Source organism: Melampsora larici-populina (genome assembly GCF_000204055.1).
Source record: "Melampsora larici-populina 98AG31 unplaced genomic scaffold MELLAscaffold_8, whole genome shotgun sequence".
Classification (NCBI taxonomy): domain Eukaryota; kingdom Fungi; phylum Basidiomycota; class Pucciniomycetes; order Pucciniales; family Melampsoraceae; genus Melampsora; species Melampsora laricis-populina.
This window is the reverse complement of record NW_006768772.1, coordinates 1,850,123-1,866,660: the sequence shown is the minus strand read 5'-3', so window position 1 is coordinate 1,866,660 and position 16,538 is coordinate 1,850,123. Positions and strand designations below refer to the sequence as shown.

At 41.7% G+C, this 16,538-nt stretch overlaps 2 protein-coding genes across 2 annotated transcripts; one reads left to right on the top strand and one right to left on the bottom strand.

The window, feature by feature from the left end:
• Window positions 1-50: 50 nt before the first annotated feature.
• Window positions 51-1,295, top strand: MELLADRAFT_77151 (uncharacterized protein; the record flags this gene model as incomplete). Its single annotated transcript, XM_007407188.1, has 2 exons — window positions 51-245; window positions 315-1,295. The coding sequence occupies one exon, from the start codon at window positions 350-352 to the stop codon at window positions 788-790; it is 441 nt and encodes a 146-aa protein (XP_007407250.1).
• Window positions 1,296-8,955: 7,660 nt separating this feature from the next.
• MELLADRAFT_104228 (uncharacterized protein) lies at window positions 8,956-10,042 on the bottom strand (the record flags this gene model as incomplete). Its single annotated transcript, XM_007407164.1, has 2 exons — window positions 8,956-9,929; window positions 10,000-10,042. The coding sequence occupies 2 exons, from the start codon at window positions 10,040-10,042 to the stop codon at window positions 8,956-8,958; spliced, it is 1,017 nt and encodes a 338-aa protein (XP_007407226.1).
• Between the last annotated feature and the right edge of the window lie 6,496 nt (window positions 10,043-16,538).

Genomic DNA, 16,538 nt, shown 5'->3' with positions numbered 1-16,538 from the left:
GTCTCAGCTACCGACTCATTCGCCTTCTGACATTTGATCCACACCTCAACCAAGAAGTCGAACATCAAACATCGGACAATTTCATCAGCTTAACCTAGTCATTCGGTCGCTCTCTGATCCAACAGCTTCGAACCAATTCTTTAAGATCCACCCTGATAATCAATTGGCTTCCGGACGACCCCATTGGTTCTCCGAGACCGACTTACCTCCTTTGCCGTGTTGGCCATCATCCCTTCCATTGACACGCAAGTTCCAATTTGCTTGTTGAGGCTTGACATTCGCTGATCCCGTGTTCTTTCGTTTTCTTTACACAGACATCCTCTGGACGCGTTTTACGAATCTCATTACCATGTTGACACCAACGATCTTTTTGGCACCGTTCATCATCTTATCAATCTTTATAACTCCCTCACTTTCACAAAATACAACTCGCAACATAATTTATCCCAATGTCACCTCAACCACTCCAGTCACCGCCACGAACCAGACAAACACTGTTAGCGGTGCAAATTCGTTACCTACGAACGCACCCACCACCAACGCTACCGTCAATGGCACTCTCCCCAACACCCATCCAAACGTCACCACAGCTACGACTCCTTTACAGAAAATACCAGATTCGACTGGTATCAACAATGTACCCGTTCCAGTCATGAGTGGAGAACGAGCTAACGGTCGTTTCGGACCTGACGACGGTTATATTGCGGCAGTTGGACAATTGATCATTCCTGTTTCTCTCAGCATTGGAGTCATGCTATTCACAGTATACATGGTCGGAATTGGCCTTTAAAACCTTTATAGATCATCTTGCATCTTCATCGTCTTTTTTGTCTCACTATTACGCCAACTCTTATGTCCCTATCTTTATCGTCTACGTTGAATTATCTCCTAGCTAACAATCATCATTGTTTGGGGGCCTTGGAAAGCTCCTTTTCCTAACGCATCTCTTTTCTTCATTCTTTATGGTTTTGCTATCTTGGATTGAAGTTTTATACACATTTGTACTATCTCAATTTCAAAGTTCTTACTATTTTGAGATGTACATCCTTAAACATTGCAATTTTCTTTTCTTTTGTCCTCTGATTGAATTCTTCTCCCCCTTAAGCACACAATAATTCGGCAGATTTTGTTCGTTTCCAATGGACTACTACTCAAACAAAACTTTTTTGGTCTTTAATACAAAATTGTTCTCATGCGGATCCTCATTCTCATTTTTTCCTTGTCTGATCTCTCAAGAATGACCTATTTGAAATCTTCATGCTTTGTACGCCACACGTCGCCAAGCGTTGATGGTCTTCTTGCCCTTGATACGGTCGGCGCCAACTCAGTATGTGTCTTGACATCTTGCAGTTCAGATTTGCGTAAATCTCAAGTCGATACATAGCCGTGGTGGCCGCTGAGTTCTAAACCAACTGTAGTATCTAATGATCCCTCATTTGGATTCTGCGCCTTTTAAAGGGATGTGGAGGTGAAGTATATACCTTGCAAGAAAGCAAATCTGATATCTGCTGTATCCTCAGAAAGGAGATTGAATGAGTTTCTCCATCTTCTCTTTAAACAAATGCCATTTGTGGACATCTTTGATTTCAGGGGGTTTCAAGTTTACTCAAAGCAAGTATGTGGTGCCACATCCTTTCAAATTTTCTTTTTGACAGGCAAAATGACCTAAACTGACATTTTTTTGCCACATATAATTCAAAATGTCATTTTCTTTAACTCATTATGGAATTTTCTGTGTCAAAAACAAAATTTGCATAGTATGTGGCGCCACATACTTAACAAGAGAAAGGGATGAGAGGGAAGCTATTGTTGATGGACTTGTTGTAAACAAGCCTAAGGATTGAGGTGACCAAGAGGTAGAGCACACCTTGAAGTGAAGGTTACGAATCAGCAGTGAGAAGAGGAAAGGATAGCACTATGTATACGTAACCAAGCATGTCATCAATCATCACAGTCATACATCATGGAATCACTTCAGGACACAGCACACAGCCAGCGCAAAGACAATTGGGGTGTAAGAAAAGCATTACTATATATGAATCGAAGTAGCTGTGAGAGGATATTTAAAACTTTGCCCCGGGGTGAAAAAGTGTCCCAACCATAGCAAATCTGAATATCTATGTGGAATTTGAAGAGTGTATATATAGGTGAATGTTGAGGGATGCTTTGGAAACAACTGTGCCACAGCAGAATACAGTCTTTGCAAATTCTGTGTCCAAGAAGATTGAAAAAAACTGACGGGTTACTTCCTATGAGTTTCATCACTGGTACTTTTGATGAGCTTGATCTCAAGGTCATACTCATCCGCAAATATTGCCTTATCAACACTGATCAGCCCTTTGTAGATCACAACCCCCATCAGGAATGAAACAGCCACATAGGCTATGACAATGAGTATCAAAGACCTTCAAGGATAAGACAAGTCTGGCATTTGCAAAAGTACAGTATCTTTGAGAAATCAATCCACCTGCTTGTGTTTATTTTTTTATTTTCTTTCAAGGTTGCACTAATAATTACTGACCTAGATTCTATATAAAGCAGCTGTAGTCAATGATTTTCTAAACTTTATAGATTGTAATCCACCTTTCAAGTCTCCCCCCACCTCCCTACTCCTGCCCACCACTCCACCACTCCAATCTCCAATAATTGAAGTAAATGAAACTCATACCCACCTTTTTTTGGCCATTGACCTGTGGTAGGATTGGAATGAAGCTGGAGATGCATTTGTGCCTTTGTGCCGGGGTGTACATTGCAATGCTGAGCTTTGATTGCAACTTTGGATACAAAGAGAGCAAGGATTGTGAAAGATAAGCAAGATTGTGATCCTTCACAATTGCTGCACCCTTGAATAAGTCAACTACAGCGCTTATGTAGATTCTAGCTGAATAATTCTTAGTATAACCTGGAAATAAATAAATAAAGAAAAACTAGCAGGCAGTGTTTCTTCTAAAAGCTGCTGTAGTCACCCAGTATCCCGAAATCTTCTCAATATGTTTGTCTGGTTGTTGTATAAATTCCACTCATATGTTTTGGTGAAAGGGTTGAGATGTTCAAGTGTGACTGATGTAATCAACTCCAATAGGGAATGACAGCAAGAATGAAGAGTGAGAGTGCTGTTAGGGTAAGCATAATTATCACAAAAATGCATCCAGCTGATGAATGGAAAAAGCAATTGTTAATCCACTGAGTCATCTAGAGTATGCATCATGTGTCCAAACTCTGTTGTCACCATGTTGGGGTTGGTGTGATCCTGCACTAATAATTAACCATGTAAGTAAAAGTCATTGTCAACACTCCACTTCACATGGTGATCCAATCTTGGGTGATAGGTGGTTTCAAGTTAACTTTTTTGACATATTTTTATGCTACAACAACAAGAAAGTTTTTGTAAAATATATGTAAATGACACCGCAGGAATTATTTAGTTTGAACCCCGATTGAACCGAATTTTGGTGTCCGGGTTTGAAATTTCCTCGAATTGTGAATTTTGTTCACAACTCGTTTGCAATAGGTTTGCCGATTTCCCTCAAGTGGTACTCTGCTTGCCCCGTGTATGTACAGCTACATCATACAACAACAACACCTTTCAACAACAGTCACCACAGATTCATCAATGTACAGAGCATCAAGACTGAGGATGCATGACAAAGGAAAGATGGCTCAATGGTCGGAAATGGGGTGGTTGTTGTATGTTGTAGCTGTACATACATATGCGGGGCCAACAGAGTACCACTCAAGGGCAACTGGCAAACCTATTGCAAACAATTTGTGAACAAAATTCATGATTCGAGGAAATTTCAAACCCAGACACCAAAATTCAGTTCAATCGGGTTTTGAACTAATTAATTCCTGTGGTGTGAGTTTATTGGAATACATTGGTTTTACACAGATTTTTTTTACAAAAAACTTGCCCAAATTTTAAAAAATACACAAAAAACAAACAAACTTTAAACCCCCTAATAAGATAGCTTGGGCAGTTGCACAGTATCCTCTTGAGTGATGCCCTTACCAAGTATACACCAGAAGAAAGGGTTTATATGCACATATTGCTTTGCATAGATAATATTCATGAGAGGTTGCATTATCAAGAGAATCATATCTGGTATTTGCATACTTCTCACAAGGAAATATGTGGAATGGAAAAAAGAAAAAGAACTAAGTGTTTGCAAGGGGAAAATATGGAAAACAGAAAACATTATTCAAGAAGATGAGTTGGTACAAGTGAGACCTCATAAAAAGACACATAATAGAGCAAAATGTGGAACATCAATAGATTGGGGGAGCTGAGCAAGCAAACAGAGTATTATGAACTTCAAACAGAGTGCCATTGTGGGGGTTAAATAAACAACAATTATGTGATCCTTAAAGAACATATTATCATGTTGACACTGCCAGAATTATTAAAGAGGTTCTTGGATAGGAAAGTGGGTCCTAGCCACACTTGCATCTCAACGTAACACAATGGATTACGGTGTATATGTGACTACGTTACGGTAGACCGTTGGCATTGGCTACCGTTTCGTAACGTTATCAGGTGGGTACCGTAGCACAAAGTTCAATACGGCACGGGCAGAGCGTACCATACCGTACCTAAATGGGCTTTTGTGCCCCAGATTACGGTTGATTGCGGTGAAACGGTGATAAAATTGAAAAAATCAATAAAAATCGATAAAAATCGATCTAGGTTGTAGTTTCAATCCATCATAAAATGGTCCAAGTGCTTCTGGACATGCCATACTCAAATCGCGATTAGCTCGATGTCAACTTGCCTCTTCTCCTGACAGAAAGACACCTGGATGGGTTGCACAACCCAATAATCAGAAATTACAGAACGATAATCGTGAGTGAGTCCTTTCATTAAAGACGTAAAACAAAGATGTAGTACGGACCAAAGTGACAGCAGAAGACCAAGCCAAAAAGTATTCAATCATCAAATCCTTCACCACCGTATCTTTGACAACAGACCCTTTTTGATGATTCACCATCATCTCACTGAGTTGAGCCAGTTTATCTTTAATCCAACTTGAGCAAACTTGATTGCTCTCAACTGAACCCGTGGTAGAATAACTTGATCAATTTGTGTATTGAGCACAATCAATAAGTAACTTGTTAACTCTCTCAAATTGCAATCTTGTTCAAAATTTCCTCTTTAGGCGCTCAAAATCAACTCGAGCATATCGTTTAATACCAACTTGTGCTAATTTACACATCAATTAACCACTCCATCAAAGTCTGAACTTTGTACCAATTGAAGTTTTTAACAAAACCCGTAGTCAACCGTAGTGACTACGGGTTTCATTGCGGGCACCGCAACGTGATGGCCCGTAATCGTAATCAGGACCATCACCGGATTCCTTAACCATGCATTGCGGTACGGAGGTACTGTAGTGTCCAGAGGCTGATAGCAGTACGGCGCGGGCCATAACGTACCATACCGCTGACCGTAGTCATCGCGCTGAGGTCCGGGCGTTGGTCCTAGGGACCAGATTCCCCTTCTGCCATTGTGGAACAGCTCCATAAATATTTCCCAAGTAGCCATTGTGATATATGCAGTCAATTTTTCAAGATGCTTGTCAAAATTTGAGCAAAATTGCAGCGTGTATCACATGTGATTTTCATGGCCAGATGAACAGATAACTGAGCTGATCTGTATGTAGCTGATAGCTAAGGATTTACTCAGATGTTTGCACATATGTATGTAACATATGCTTTATGGCTTAGTTGTACAGTGCAAGATAATTACATGACACATTCTACTCTCAATCATGTTCCCAGCCTAGGTCACTTTCCCACCCAGGAGCCTATTTAATGCAGGCATGAGAAACCAGTTAAGGGATATAGGGCAGTGAGAAGAAAGTGCCTACAGACACAAGGAAAGCTATGTATGTTGTCAGCAAACTGTGGAACCATGTATAGAACCAAAATTTACAGGTGAATGGCTTTGCTTGATGGGGTGGTTCCTTTTGTAAAGGGTGTGTGCTTTTTAATAGCCATCACATATGGTGTTTGGAGCATGTTCAATGCTCTTCAGAGTGTCATGGGTGATGACAACTTTACTAAAAAACTTGTCTCCTAGTTTGCGTGTGAGTTGGGTGTATCTTTGGAGATCTTGCAATGTCATCCTCTTGAGGGCCTTACATTTGTCTTGGGAGTGCATGGGAGATGATGTTGAGGTGGTAGGTGGGCTGAGGCCATGTTGATGTATCAAAAAGTGGAGAATTTAAATTGAGTTGTGTGTTGAAGGACCAGCTATTGGTTGATGCGTGCTGTGAAAAAGCAATTGAAAAGATGGTGAGTGATGTGTTGCAAGAGTACATCAGGTGTGAAGGAGCACATCCATTGAAACAGTTATGGGAGTTTAGAAAGGGGGGTACAGGTTTGGCAGGACAAAAAGTTGGAGATGGATGTGGCCCCAAGTGTTGGCCAGGTTTGCTGCCTGTGTATATCTGCTTAGAAAACCTCAAGAGCTGAGAGTGATTGTGGCATAGGGGAGCAATAGAGGCTTGGAACACATTGATTGTGTGGAGGAAGAAACAGAAGGGGTTGGGGAACCCTTAACAACAACTTGTCCAAGACTGTTGAATTTACTAACTCAACCCAAGTCTGATTGTGCAAAAGCTCATGGTAACCCAAAGCCAAGGCACAAGGGACTTGCACATTGAACAACATCTCTGGTGTGACCAATAGCCCCCAAAAGTGAAATTTGGGTCACTTTTGGATACAATCCATCCTAACTCATTCAATATTACTTTGATCCTATTTCTGAAACTGGCTGGTATGAGTTCAGCATCTTGTACATAACTTCTGTCATAAAAAAGGGGATCAAAATGTGCCAGCTCACAAGAATACAGCTGGGAAACGAGTAACAAGTTTGTTCAAAGACATTACAGGGAGTTAATTGACCATCTCTCAAGCCTTTCTGAGGGTACACATAACAATCTTAGGGTTTGAAATTTCAAATCCAAAAATAAGGAGCCTCAATGAATCAACACAATCATGAGCACTCTCAAGATTCTGAAGAGGCCATTTCCTTCAGAAATCAATAGAGCTCATCTGACTCTTTTTTTGGAACAAACGGACTTGTGACTTGTGGTGAAAAAGTGAAGTGAAAAAACACCCACCAAAAGGAGCCTATTAGTTATGCAACAATTGACATTTAATGTGCAAGCCCCCTGTGCCAGGGGTTGACGGGTCCAAGAAAAATCACCTGGCATAGCGGGCTTGTTGTTAAGCTAGTTTAATTTATCCTACATGTAAAAAATTCAGGACACCTTTTTTTCCCAAATGCTGTCAACCATATATTTGCAGAGAAAATACACTGTATAATTTTAAAAACTTGTCTGTTGTGTAAAAAGTTTACGCAAAATATCCCAACTTGAAACCCCCTATATTACAACCATGGAAATATTTTTACAGCAAAAATGTAAAAAGGTTTGTGTTGTTAACCTTTTTTTGTCACAAAAAGGGATCTGACACCCCCTATTAGGGGTGCTCAGGTCAAGAAAATTTTCAGCTTTGACTGCAAAAAAGAAATCCCAAATTCATAAATGTTTGCGTAAATTTTATGAATTTGATTTTTTTCTAACATCCCAAATTCTTATGAGCTACAGCAATGAGACAATATTTTTTATGCCAATTCATTAGGGGGTTTCAAGTCAAAAAACTTTACGGTATTTTGCAGTACAACAAGTTGTCCAAGACCATAAAATTTCAAAATTTCACATAAATTCCAAAAATTTGGGACACCTTTTTAGGTGTCCCAAATGCTGTTGACTGTATATTTTCAGAAAAAAAACTGTAAAATTTTGAAAACTTGTCACAAAGATATCCTGCCTTGAAACCCCCTATTGTAACAAGTTTTCCCGTTGTGTTGGGAGATCCAAAATTAGGGGGTTTCAAGTCAAAAATTTTACGGTATCTTACAGTACAACAAGTTGTCCAAAACCATAAGATTTCACGTAAATTCCAAAAATTTGGGACACCTAAAAAGGTGTCCCGAATGATGTTGACCATATATTTTCAGAAAAAAACACCGTAAAATTTTGAAAACTTGTCCGTTTCATAAAAAAATTCACAAAAATATCTTGACTTGAAACCCCCTATTGTAAACTACATACAATTGTTTTATACCTTCATTACAAAGACCCAAAGAATGATGAACCAAAAGATATATTTTAGATGAACGGCGCAAAGACACTAACACTAAGTCCTTATCTAACGAGTTCCTAGAGTGACTTACTCGAGTCATGAAACGACAACACAAATATCGTTTAACACTTTGGAAAAGCTAGGCAATGGTACCTTTTTTAGTTGATTTATAGTAACCAAAATAAATGCCACGTTTATCAGAGCTGGGGACAAGGGAAACACAAAATCGAGTCTAATATCGGGCCTTCAGAGCTTATATTTCAGCCATACAGATATAATAAATGGTAGACTGCTTTCCTTTGTACAGCAGATGTAAGATTAAGGTAGAACCCATTTCCAGTGAGCAAAGTCTATACGGTCTCCTCTTTTGTGAAATGCTTTGTTAGGAAAGTGTGACACGATGTGTTTTGCTTGGGTAGCACCTCGCTGTATACTGGCGGATATTTGTTTGTACAAGACTTTGATTTATATGAAAGTGGGCTCTCATGATTCAAAGCAGTTACGCAAAAATACCCTAAGCATTAATTTCAAATGATAATGATGAGAGATAGCAGAAAAGACCAATATGATTCCCAGAAATAATTGTGAGACAGAACACCGATAAGGAGTGCAATTGTAATTAAGCAACCATCATACAAGATGGCTATAGGACAAACAGAACACAGACTGTTGAAGTAAGGGAATTAAGAGGTAAGTTAAAGATGGCTGTGTGCGGGTGAGAGACAGGCAAAAAGGATTAGAAATGCTTTGGGTGTTAATAGCAATTGATGATATTTAAGGAGGTTAGCTTACGTGTTGACAAATCCTTCATTGATTGGCAGTGTAAGAAGCAGCATCGGCCATAGGGTTCAATGTGGTGTGACTGGTATCATTTGCACCGAGCGAATTGATATTGATGCCCTTAGGCCCTTCGTTAGCAGAAATTGAACCTCCAAGAGCATCAGATCCGCCAACATTTGCAGTTGGAATGATTGTGCCATTCGGAGCGTGAGCACCAGCCGTGATCATCGAGCTATCACCCCCAAAACCAGTTTGAAATCCACGGCTAGATCCACCTTTCTCTTTGGCTGGTACAGTAGTAACGTTGACATCACCTGGACCTAATGGGTTGTGGATGGGTGGAAGGAGATTTCGAATTGGTTGAGGGATAGCGGCTGGAGCATAAAGAAGAGCTGGATTGGCGTTCGAGCCTTGGTTGCCCGTCACAGGGGGGCCGGTTTCACCGCTAGTATGGACAGCACCAATCATGGGGCCGTTGTTGTAAGAACCAAGGGTTGTAAGTGCACCAGGAACAATGCCTCCGGAACCAAAGACGTTCCGCTGACTACCTAATTTGCTCAAGGTACTACCGATATCTTGACCAGCTGGACCGGTAGAGGCGAGACCATTGAAAACGCTATTGGCAAGTCCCGGGCTCCCATTGGCGCCGGGTGTTGCAAGAGCTTGAAGGCGTTGACCGAGATCTTGTAATTCGGAGGCATACTCGGCGAGGGGTCCCTGTGAGGCGATGTCACCAAGAGCTGCAGGAAGTTGAGCGTCGCGTTGCGCAGGGGCCTGGTAAGTAGAGGAACTTCCATCTCCCATCATTTGACCGTTCTCTCCCATCATTTGATTGTTTTCTCCCATCATTTGACCGTCGCTACCGTTGGGTGCGCCATCGTGAGCCTGGTTTGCAGGCATCCCAGAACCAGCTGAGTTAGAATTCTGATACGCTTGACGCTTCATGACCTTGGATGGTGAACGAGGACTTGGAGGAATAGATCGTGCTTCAGATACGGTGGCTAAACACATACGTGAGTCAGTTCAAGAACATTTGCTTGTGGTTCTAATGAAGTTTCAAAAAATACGTACCACCAATGACGACAGCACCTGCGGCAACGAAAGCAAGACGCATGTTAAGTATTTTTGATGGTGGAAAAGATGTATTATCTGGTGAAGTGGCTGAGCGAAGCAAAGATATTTGAAGATGAGATAATAGGATCGAGCCGGTAAGGATGATTAAGATGGGTCTGTCAAGCAACGGGGTTTGGGAGGAGTTGTGAATGAGCAGAATGAGCAGTGTGATGATTGGTGAGGATGACTAAGAAGGGATGTAGAACGGTCAATAGTGACTTCCTTTATAGCTCAATCCTCGATGCAGATTAAGGGAGAGGGTAGTAGAGGACAGATGGCGAGGTATGTTCGATTTCTGAATATGAGAGACGGCTGAATGCAAACCATCAAATTCTGCAAGACGCTCCCTCTACTATTCCAGTTCAAAACGCAATTATCTCGTAGACGCAGCACGGTTCAGCTGGTAGAACACGACACTTGGAAAGAATTCACAATTTTTATCACAACCGATGAACGAGGGACGATCCGGCTGAACTTTCCGCCATGTTTCGAGTGCTCCATGAGAACTGGTGAACGGTTATCAGACTTCGTCCAGGCCCATCGAGCTGGTAAAGATCGCAATCCCTGGACCTTTTGACGATAACAGCTCAACGCCTCCTAACCAGTCCTATATCCCAAAATATATCATTCGGATACTGTCTTGCACTGCGACATTGCCCGCCTGTTCCTATAGAGTTTTGCCTCCATCACTTGTTTACAAGTGTCTGCAAGGCCATAGCATTCAGACACGCTCGTTCACCGGAGGGTCTCCTTGGAACCTGACCGACCTTGCCAAATGTGGGTTCGATTTTGATGACAATATTTCATCAGAGTTAACCGGTCCCTCTGTGACGCGCAAATGCTCGCCATATTCCATACCGGGCGAAAGGTCCCCACAGTGACACCTAAGAATCGTAATCATTGGGTTCGGGATAAACCCTGGCCCCGCCGCTGCAGAACTTCAATGATTATGTAAATCACTTTAGAGGGGATCGTACAACATTTGGTCTTCCACTTATGAATGTACTAGAGACTATGCGGGCATGCCTGCACCAGTTCACTTCACAAGTTAGAGTTCCTAATTCTGTTGCAGACAAAATAACCTGAACTCTCCAACAAAATACACCACAGAGTTGATTTTGTTTATGACTCACCCAAAGCCTTAGTAGTCACTCAAGTATGAGTCTCAGACATCCTCAACTCCAAATAAAAACAAACTCAATATTGTATCATAATGTACAGGGAACAGAATTCCAAGATTATTACAACCACTTGCACCAGCAATGTTAATACATATAATCTTAAAACAGTCTTATAGTGATTCTAAGATATATTCCACATCTACCTCAATTGAAATTGTAAAAACCACACCCTAATTGTTTATTGCCTAAATTCAAATTGTATTGTCTCCAAAGACTGCTGATTTACAAACTTACACATATCAAGACACAATTTGCCCACAAGGTGTCATGATTGAACACCTTTGGGGAAAGAAGCCCCCATGTTAGAGGCAATGATGGAGAGGAGCTTTTGCAGTGTTATGCAAAGAAATGTATATTTAAGGATTCATAATGAAGGATAAAAATTGGGAGTACTCAGGACACTTGAGATTAGTACTGGTAAAAAGACACAGCACATTAGGACTTCAATCAAAGCATGGCACCATAGAGAGTTTAATGCAGAAATGGGAAACTGTGCCAAAAATCAAATATGGAAAAGATGAATATGTCAAGCTTGAAGGCTGGACAAGGGGTATAGCTTCACAAATTCACTCAATGTACCACAATCAACAGCACCGGTGATCAAAAGTGAGATGCTTTACAGAGACAAACAAAAGACGTGCAAGTCACAATTCACATACAGGTAGGAGGAAGGTATGTAAGTATTTTGAATTGGCACAGATCCACAGACAAAACAAAAGTACAACAGTTAGGGGATACAAAGTTGAATCTGGCCACACATCTGGATCTTTGGTCAGATTTCATTTGGCTGTAAATTTGGATTTTCTGGCCAAAAATCTGGCCGCGTGGCCAGATTCAACTTTGTATACCTTAAGTGTTGATATGAAGGCAGGAAAGGAGATGCAATCGCATTAACAGGGGCCAACGGTTGAGTGATAATGTATATTGAAAGGAATAAAAAGAAATTGGTTAGATAAAGTTGATTGAAATGTGGTGAGCTAGCAGGAGCAGGTGTGTATAATTTTGGATGAAACACACTGAGCTGTGAGGTGGTAGATCATTTATGTGGTGTGGGAGGGGAATTGATTCTCAGTAGGAAATAGTATTGGCTCTTTTATAACCTAAAATGGGGCTCAAATGTAAGAAAGGACCAAGTATTGTTAGTGTAATAAAAAAAGTTGCAATAGCCAACAATGATATCACCCAGCAAAAGATAACAATTGTGTAGCAAACTAGGGGAAAATAAATCAATAGCATGGATCAGAATGGGACTTCACATTGACTACACTTTGTAAACTATTGTTAAAAAGCTCTTGATGATGTTGTACATACAATTACGGTACTCAAAGTTGTGTATACTTTGCTGTGCATAGTTTTGTTTTCTTTTTTCACAAATTCACACAACCAGGGAAAACTATGTTTTTGGCTTAAAATTACATATCTTTGAGCTTCAATCAAGAAACATACTTTTTCCAAGTTGTTTGTAGTTGCTAAAAAAACACAAAAAAACTATGCACAGCAAAGTATACACAACTTTGAGTACCATTAATGGACACATTCATGAAGATGGAGGTAACAAAGACTTGTCTATAAAAGCCGCATGGAAATCCCATTGGTAAACACCAAAAAAAGATGAGCACAAGTCATGAAATGGTGTCAGTGGAAAGCAAAAGTATAATAAAAGGAGTAATCAACAATAGAAAGACTGGCAAATCTAACTGATGGTGTGTGGAATAAAAAGGGGAAATTATGTGGTATCCATGAGCAGACCTGATGGTGGATAAGAGTATGGACCAAAGCTCATGCAAGTGTCCATCTTTTTGGTTTTTGGATCCCCTGAGCGCAGGGGGCTGAACTAAGTAGTATTGGAGTTATGTGCTTCAGGGGGGTCCATGGAGAAGAGAAGTGCATAGCAAAAGGAATCCAAACAATAGCCATAATGAGATTGAAAATCCATCAAATTTTTTTCAAGAAACCAATCCTCAATCCTTATTGATTTGAATATGTACCCAACTGGGATTTTAAGATTCACGCCTTTCATGATATTTACAGTATGGCCAATCAATAGTCTAATTTAGTTTTTGAAAATTTTCTCTCTTACAGCCATTTTGTGATATGTTGAACATTGAGAAAAAATGAGAAAGTTCAAATTTAAAACGCAGCAAAAAATGTAATTTTGGTTTTCAGTGGGAACCTTTGAGGTTTAATCTTATTTAAGGTAGTAAAAAACTTTATAATGTTTTGCACTCCAACATATAATGAATTCATATTACATGTCTTCTTATTTTGGTGACAACACAACACTTCATGTCCTGCGTAAAGATGGTATGGCCAACATGATTCTTGGCATTGAAGCAATACCGTGTGTTGCGGAACCTGTGCCCTCCCCCAGACTGAAGCTACTGACACCATGTCAGTACCCTTGTAGCACATTGAGGTGCACACACGGAGAGTTTTGAGACAAAGTTAAAAGCCTTTTGGTTGCATTTAGACTGAGATTGTTGTTGATCCCCTTGTGTGAATGGACATTTGGTGATAGTATTTGCAGGATCCTTTGTCAGAAGCTGGGGTCAACTTAGTGTCAATGTCTCAATTGACAAGGGGAAGACATACCTGTTGTGAAGACATCTTTAAAGGGTCTTTTGTGTGTGCACACAGATGTGCTAAAATGCTACAGACATGGTGTGATGTGGAAACTGAACATATCTATGACTTCCTTCATATGTTTAAGACAAGGCTGCAATGTATTGCAAGTTTCAGAACAACTTGGACTTTGAGATTGCTACTGGCATCTTCAAAGACTTGCGTCAACTACATGCTTTTTGAATCTATTGCCTTTGCTCACCTTCAAGTCCAATCTGAAATGACTGTTAATTCATAAACACCCAATAACATGTCAAGTGTTTGAAACAAAGGTTGAGAATCAAAATCAAGTAGAAAAGTGACAACTTTTACATATCTCTGGATTACAAGAGACAAAATATTCCCGGAATATTCTGCCATCCACAGCAATGATCAGAGTTCATACAGGTTGAAATATGTCTTTCCAAGCATCAGGTAGATTGCATCAGTTGTGCTGAGGGGCTGAATCGTATTTTCAAGTGAATTGCAGAGCTCCACACATTTGTTATGATCCATTACATAGGATCATGGAGCTGTCACGATGTGTGACATGTGAGACATGCCAGCCGCGCTCCCATAGAGCAGAGCTTTTCACTCGCATTGTTCTCTATGCTACAATAACAATACTACGTAGTCATTACCCTCCTCTCGCTATCTGTCCCCCTCCAAGAGACCAACCCCGGTCATAACATATTGTAACATCTAACCTGCGACAGATCAAGAGGAAAAGAAGATTACAAGAAAGACGAAATAAAGAAAGAAAGAAGAACTCAAGAAGAAATTTTTTAGACAGGAACATTAAAGAAAAGAAGAAACTAAAATTATAAGAAGAAAGAAAGAATAGATCATTTAAGAATATTGAAAGACACCTTTAGAAGAAGACAACCCTCCACAATCAACCATCACGCCTTCCTTTCGACTCCCGCAAGACGACCTTACGTTGGCAGAAGACGACACGTGGCACGAAGTCCTAGTTGAAGAGCCTGATTCAGCATTGATGGCAACCGCAGAGGAAGTCGCAAACCTAGTTCGACAGATGGCCGATCTTAACACACGACTTACCGAAGAGACGGCCCTTTGGCAAGCTGCCAAAGCCCGTTGGGCTGAGGCTGAAGCATCTTGTGCAGCACCCCCGGCTGCTGCTACCACCACTACCGCTCCTCCGTCTGCTCAACTGACCCCAACCACTAACCATGCACCTGCCGTCGGCGACACCCGTATCCAAGTCGCTTGACCAGAACGATTTACCGGTACTCGAGGGGCTGCAGCAGAAGCCTTTGCAAGTCAGGTGGGACTCTATGTTGCAGTGAATGCCAGTTTGTTCACGAATGACGTTACGAAGGTGATGTTTGCCCTCTCGTACTTAGGAGGCGATGCGATCCAGTGGGTGCAGCCTTATCTTTGTCGAGCCTTGCACCCAAACCCGGATAACCCTGTCACTTTCATCAAGTTCACTGAGGCCTTCCAAGCCATATTCTTCGACTCCGACCGACAACAACGCGCCGAAAAAGCCCTACGGGCTTTGAAACAAACTAAGTCAGCGGCCGATTATACGATTCAGTTTAACCAACTTGCACCTGCTACTGGATGGGAGTTGAGCACCCTGAACAGTCATTACCGCCAAGGCCTTCGAACCAACGTCCGTGTTGCAATGATACGTGAACAATTTGATCCGCTTGAAGATATCACGCGCCTTGCTTGTGCTATTGATGGTGAACTTAGAGGCGAATTGATCACCTACAACCCCCCAGTACAATCGACTCCATCGGATGCTATGGACATCTCTTCGGCCCGATTTGACATTTCCAACGAGGAGTATAGGAGGCGAGTAGGGGAGAGATTGTGTTTCCAATGTGGGAAATCAGGTCATGCTGTCAAGTGGTGTAAAGGGAAGGGACGAATGAATGGGAAGGGGAGAGGGAAGATTGCTGAGTTGGAGGCAAAGATTGCTGCGTTGGAAGGGGATAGGGTGGGGAGAGGAAGTTCATCAGCAGCCGACACGTCAAAAAATGGAGACGCTCGGGAGTGACGGACGTGCCACCCCCGGGCCTAGGCAGGATAGACTCACTAGGAGAGATGGATGCAGTTCGTAATCATGAAATTCAGGGCTCATACCCACGTGTTTTCACCTCCATTTCCCTATCAAAGTCCCCTTGTGCCACGTCCCCTACCTCCAAATTGACCCCCGCGCGAGCATTGATTGACTGTGGATCAACACACGAAGTACTAGGTACTAAGTTCGTCGAACGCAGTCAGATCCCGATCTCAACCCTTGAGACAGCCGGTGATGTGTACGGCTTCGATGGCGCACCTTGCACCATCGCCCACGACACCAACCTATACATTGACAACAATAAGGACAAGACCCGATTCCTTGTTACAAAAATCAAAGACACTTACGATGCTATACTCGGCATGCCTTGGTTGAAGAAGAACGGACACCGTATCGACTGGAAGAACAGTATCCTACGACCCAAGGGTGAAATGAGCCACCTTGACGCCATCGACCTTGCACCACCTCACGAACCCGCCACACACCAACACGACCATACCTCAACTTACCTTGCTGCCATGGACCTGGCATTGTCCAACCCGAAAACCACCCTGGATTGCCATAGCGCTCAGATGGGGAAAGCTAGGGACAGTGACAAGGGTGTTGTTAGCTTTGCTGACGTTAACCCCCGCAAGGTGAGTGTGATAGAGTTTCTTACCCTC